This window comes from Sinocyclocheilus rhinocerous, unplaced genomic scaffold (assembly GCF_001515625.1).
Source record: "Sinocyclocheilus rhinocerous isolate Xijiao unplaced genomic scaffold, SAMN03320098_v1.1 scaffold555, whole genome shotgun sequence".
Taxonomy (NCBI): Eukaryota; Metazoa; Chordata; class Actinopteri; order Cypriniformes; family Cyprinidae; genus Sinocyclocheilus; species Sinocyclocheilus rhinocerous.
The window spans coordinates 406,698-413,137 of NW_015629527.1; the positions used below are offsets into that span (position 1 = coordinate 406,698).

At 32.1% G+C, this 6,440-nt stretch overlaps 1 protein-coding gene across 2 annotated transcripts in view; it reads right to left on the minus strand.

Annotated features, from left to right (window-relative positions):
• dspb (desmoplakin b) overlaps positions 1 to 6,440 on the minus strand; it is a 49,150-nt gene that overhangs the window by 15,670 nt on the left and 27,040 nt on the right. For both annotated transcript variants that reach the window (XM_016551200.1, XM_016551199.1), the window contains exons 13-14: positions 5,300 to 5,426; positions 4,555 to 4,741 (exon numbers count right to left, since the gene is read on the minus strand). In XM_016551200.1, the coding sequence (XP_016406686.1) occupies positions 4,555 to 4,741; positions 5,300 to 5,426 (314 nt within the window). The remainder of the gene's footprint in view (positions 1 to 4,554; positions 4,742 to 5,299; positions 5,427 to 6,440) is intronic.

The window sequence follows — 6,440 nt, forward strand, 5'->3', positions numbered from 1 at the left end:
TCTGTCTGTCTGTCTATCTATCTATCAGTCTGTCTGTCTGTCTGTCCATCCATCCATCCATCCATCCATCCATCCATCTATCTATCTATCTATCTATCTATCTATCTCTCTGTCTGTCTGTCTGTCTGTCTATCTATCTATCAGTCTGTCTGTCTGTCTGTCCATCCATCCATCCATCCATCCATCTATCTATCTATCTATCTGTCCGTCCGTCCGTCCATCCGTCCGTCCGTCTGTCTGTCTGTCTATCCATCCATCTATTTTATTCATTTTAATAAAAAATATTTTATTATTTTCAGGATTTTCCAGAAATATCTAAATATAAATGTACTTGAGAATTGCACAAAAAAAACAAACAAAAAAATGCATAAGATATTAATATTTGCTTTAAGGGGAAAAAAATCTGGAGTTTTTTCTTTATAGCATAAACCTCACTAAATTTTTCTACATTTATACTTTAACCAACAAAAATTTGTAAAAAAAAAACAAACAAAAAAAAACTAATTCAAGATATATTTTGTGAAAACAAGGCTTAATATCTTACTTGCACAGTTTTGCTTATCAGTAAATTTGTCTTGTTTTAAGGAAATGATAAGATAAGATAATAAAAATCATAATTATTCCAAACTTTAATTAGTAATATAAGAATAAATAAATCCATATTTTAAAAATCTATATATTTTTGCAATATTTATGCTTTAAACAACAACAAAAAAACTTGTTTATTAAAAAATGATATTAATATCTTAATGTCTTGAGACCCCTAAATTCTGCATTTTGTTGCGTATCTGTGCATATAATACAAAAAACGATTTTGTTAGTCAGTATTTTCGACTTGCTTTCCATTTAAAATATCTAAACATTATTAAATCAAAACATATTTACTAGAGAACCAAAATGACTATTAGGTCTGTTAGATATTAAGTCTTGTTTTCTGAAAAATCGATCAAAATGAAGTGGGTTTATGCTTAATACAAGGAAAAATATCAGTAAAAAGTGCTGTAAGAAAAATCAACTTAATTCAAAGATGATTTTAATCATAAACTCACTTAATTTTGAAACTCTTTTCAGAAAACAAGACTTAGTAAGTCATTTTCCTTCTCGAGTAGATGCATCTTGATTTAAGATGTTTAATATTAGTACTGGGAAACGAGACAGAAATAGTGCAGACTGACCGTACGCAGGCAGATCCACCACCAGTTTGCTGTAGCACTGCTGGGCTCCTGTATACTGGCTCTCGATGTGTTTGTGGTCTTCGGCCCCGAACAGCTCTGAACCCTGCGAGTGTTTCTTGAACTCCTGGAAGTGCATCTCCAGACTTCGGATGATGCTGCTGTACTCCTCCGGACCCATTTTGGAAAGCTGCGTATAAACAAAGACAAAACGCATTTGTTTGTTTTTTTAGCCGTTTTGATCATTTTCTTGGTTAGTTGCTTTGATAATGCACATGTGTGACCCTGGACCACAAAACCAGTCATAAGGGTAAATTTTTCAAAATTGAGATTTATACATCATCTGAAAGCTGAATAAATAAGCTTTCCATGAAAATCTGGAATCTGAGGGAGCAAAAAAATCGAAATGTTGAGAAAATCACTTTTAAAGTTGTTCAAATGAAGTTCTTAGCAATGCATATTACTAATCAAAAATTAAGTTTTGATATATTTACGGTAGGAAATTTACAAATTATTTTCATGGAACATGATCTTTACTTAATATCCTAATGATTTTTGGCATAAAAGCAAAATCAATAATTTTGACCCATACAATGTATTGTTGGCTATTGCTACAAATATACCCCAGCGACTTAAGACTGCTTTTGTGCTCCAGGGTCACGTATTATATGATTTGAGAGTTTTTCTCAAAGGAAATGGTAAAATGCTCATGAAGTGACTCTCAGAGCAGTTCTGGAGATTATGTTCATGTGTGTATGTACTCGTATATTGAGGCAGCAGAGGCTGAAAACATTGCGAGCATCACCAAAATTTGGCACATTCTGTGACAGTCGCGTTATACAGTAAATTCAGTTTTTATGACTGGATTCCGCAATTCTGCCGCGTTTTCTGCATCGTGGAAATCATAGGGCCCTAGTTATTGAGCAAAGTGGGATGGGAATATTATGAGGATTAAGATGTCACGTGTTCCTTCCTGTATTAGTGAAGCTGGTGCTCACTTTTTTTCCTCCTGGTTAAAAATAAAATCTTAGTCCACAGTGACATCTGGGTTTAACAGCTCTGACACAACTTCCTCCTTGTGACTCAGAAATGGGGACAGATCGCCTTGACTGTGAACCTCCATGTGATTGTGATTTGGGAATTGTATGTGCTGGTTTCACTGTTGCTCTGTACTTAAACCAATAAGCTTCTGTTGGTGGTTTAGAGATACTGAGACAATGAGTTGCTGTATTGAGTTTCTTTACAGTTTTCTCTATTAGAATGATTTTTGAAGGGTCATGTGATACTGAAGACTGGAGTAATGGCTGCTGAAAATTCGGCATTGCCATGACCTGAAAAATAAATAAATAAAAGAGAACAATTATTTTAAATTGTAATATTACACAGTATTACTGTTTTATCTGTATTTTTGATCAAATAAATGCAGCATTGGTGAGAACGAGAGACCTAATTTCAAAAACATTTAAACACAAAAAAGCTTACCGCCCCTGAACTGTATTACACCTAGTGCTCAGGTTTATAGTTAGAACTGAAGAACCGCATAGATATCAAGTTAGTGTATTCATTCTTAGACTTAACATGGCTTAAAGGTCTTATCTCTAAAATGGAAGTATTTGTCGGTGCCTTTTTATAGACAGAAATCACATAGTGATGATATAAGGTGTGCATGACAGTCTAGTTATTTTAAGAAACAGTTATTTTTAGATAAGGTGATTAAGAAACGTGCTGAAGAGATAATAAATGATTGTTAACTGAACAAATATGCCCATTGAGTTTTATTATTTGACAGGTGTAATCTAATGTCATACAGGTGTAATCTGTACACTGTAAAACCGGATAAGTTAATATAACTCAAAAAAATAGTTGAAACTGATTACATCGAAATTTTTAAGTTATATTAACTAAATTTTATAAGTTAAAGAAACATCTTTTTTTAAGTAAATGTTACCAAGTAATTTTAACTGATATTAACTTAATCTTACAAGTTACTACAACATTATTGATCAAGCTCATTTTACAAGGAGTTTTTGGGTTCACAGAACCAATTAAAATTAAATAAAGATGACTTAAACATTTTTGTTACATTACAATTAAGTTTACCTTTGTAAAAACATTAGTTTTAATAAATAACTATACACTAACTAAAATAAAAATAAAATAAGAAAAATGGGTTAGCAGACAATTTAAATGCAAATTACTATTTTATTAAGTAACCACAAATTATCTGTCTATCTATCTATCTGTCTGTCTGTCTGTCTGTCTGTCTATCTATCTATCAGTCTGTCCATCCATCCATCCATCCATCCATCAATCCATCTGTCTATCTATCTATCTGTCTGTCTATCTATCAGTCTGTCCATCCATCCATCCATCCATCCATCTATCTGTCCTTCCATCCGTCTATCTATCTATCTATCTATCTATCTATCTATCCGTCCGTCTGTCTGTCTATCCATCCATCGATCTATTTTATTCATTTTAATAAAAAATATTTTATTATTTTCAGGATTTTCCAGAAATATCTAAATATAAATGTACTTGAGAATTGATTGAAAAAAACAAACAAAAAAATGCATAAGATATTAATATTTGCTTTAAGGGGAAAAAAATCTGGAGTTTTTTCTTTATAGCATAAACCTCACTAAATTTTTCTACATTTATACTTTAACCAACAAAAATTTGTAAAAAAAAAACAAACAAAAAAAAACTAATTCAAGATATATTTTGTGAAAACAAGGCTTAATATCTTACTTGCACAGTTTTGCTTATCAGTAAATTTGTCTTGTTTTAAGGAAATGATAAGATAAGATAATAAAAATCATAATTATTCCAAACTTTAATTAGTAATATAAGAATAAATAAATCCATATTTTAAAAATCTATATATTTTTGCAATATTTATGCTTTAAACAACAACAAAAAAACTTGTTTATTAAAAAATGATATTAATATCTTAATGTCTTGAGACCCCTAAATTCTGCATTTTGTTGCGTATCTGTGCATATAATACAAAAAACGATTTTGTTAGTCAGTATTTTCGACTTGCTTTCCATTTAAAATATCTAAACATTATTAAATCAAAACATATTTACTAGAGAACCAAAATGACTATTAGGTCTGTTAGATATTAAGTCTTGTTTTCTGAAAAATCGATCAAAATGAAGTGGGTTTATGCTTAATACAAGGAAAAATATCAGTAAAAAGTGCTGTAAGAAAAATCAACTTAATTCAAAGATGATTTTAATCATAAACTCACTTAATTTTGAAACTCTTTTCAGAAAACAAGACTTAGTAAGTCATTTTCCTTCTCGAGTAGATGCATCTTGATTTAAGATGTTTAATATTAGTACTGGGAAACGAGACAGAAATAGTGCAGACTGACCGTACGCAGGCAGATCCACCACCAGTTTGCTGTAGCACTGCTGGGCTCCTGTATACTGGCTCTCGATGTGTTTGTGGTCTTCGGCCCCGAACAGCTCTGAACCCTGCGAGTGTTTCTTGAACTCCTGGAAGTGCATCTCCAGACTTCGGATGATGCTGCTGTACTCCTCCGGACCCATTTTGGAAAGCTGCGTATAAACAAAGACAAAACGCATTTGTTTGTTTTTTTAGCCGTTTTGATCATTTTCTTGGTTAGTTGCTTTGATAATGCACATGTGTGACCCTGGACCACAAAACCAGTCATAAGGGTAAATTTTTCAAAATTGAGATTTATACATCATCTGAAAGCTGAATAAATAAGCTTTCCATGAAAATCTGGAGCAGGCTCACATTTTGTATGCAACAAAAGTGACAGTAAAGACATTTATAATGTGACAATAGATTTCTATTTCAAATAAATGCTGTTCTTTTGAACTTTCGATTCATCTGTGAATCCTGAAAAATAAAATGCATCACAGTTTCCACAAATATATTGTGCAGCACAACTGTTTTCAACACTGATAATAATCAGAAATGTTTCTTGAGCAGCAAATCAGCATATTAGAATGATTTCTGAAGATCATGTGACGCTGAAGACTGGAGTAATGATGCTGAAAATACAGCTGCGCATCACAGAAATAAATTACAGTTTAACAGATATTCACACAGAAAACAGAAACAAAATTTTTACACATATCTTTAATTACCATGTTGATGGTGAGTGAATTGATGCGGTTGATGTCCAGCAGACAGTACTGCCATGAGATCATACTCTTGACGTTGATGTACAGCTGATTCCAGACGGTTAGAATGGCCTCATAATACTGAGAGTTCCTGCCGTCAGACAAACACAGATAAACAGTAAAAAAAGCAACTAAATAATGTCTTTGTGCAACATGAGCAAAAATACACTACCAGTCAAAAGTTTTTGAACAGTGAGATTTTTAAAGTTTTTTAAAGAATTCCCTTCTGCTCACCAAGCCTGCATTTATTTGATCCAAAATACAGCAAAAGCAGCAAAATTGTGAAATATTTTTACTATTTAAAACCGCTGTTTTCTATGTGAATATCTGTTAAACTGTAATTTATTTCTGTGATGCGCAGCTGAATTTTCAGCATCATTACTCCAGTCTTCAGTGTCACATGATCTTCAGAAATCAGTATAATATGCTGATTTGCTGCTCAAGAAACATTTTTATTATTATTATTATCATCAATATTTAAAACAGTTGAGTATTTTTTTCAGGATTCTTTGATGAATAGAATGATCTATAGATCAGCATTTATCTGAAATAAAAAGCTTTTGTAACATTATACACTCTACCATACAAAAGCTTATAGTGAGTGCATACAGTATATATATTTGGGAAATAAATTATAGAAATGAACACTTTTATTTTGCAAGGATGCATTAAATTGATCAAAAGTGATGATAAAGACATTTATAAAGTTACAAAAGATTTCTATTTCAGATAAATGCTGTTCTTCTTGACTTTCTATTCATCAAAGAAACCTGAAAAAATCCTACTCCGCTGTTTTCACCATTGTAATAATAAAAAATGATCAACATTGGTAATAATCAGAAATGTTTCTTGAGCAGCAAATCTGCATATTATACTGATTTCTGAAGATCATGTGACACTGAAGACTGGAGTAATGATGCTGAAACCAAAAACCTTTGACTGGTAGTGTAGTTTTTATGGTTGAGGCACTATAGTAATTATTATGACCTTATACTAACTAACAACAGTATATGTATAGATTGTGTGTGAGTGTGTGTGTGTGTGTGTGTGTGTGTGTGAGTGTGTGTGTGTGTGTGTGTGTGTGTGAGTGTGTGTGTGTGTGTGT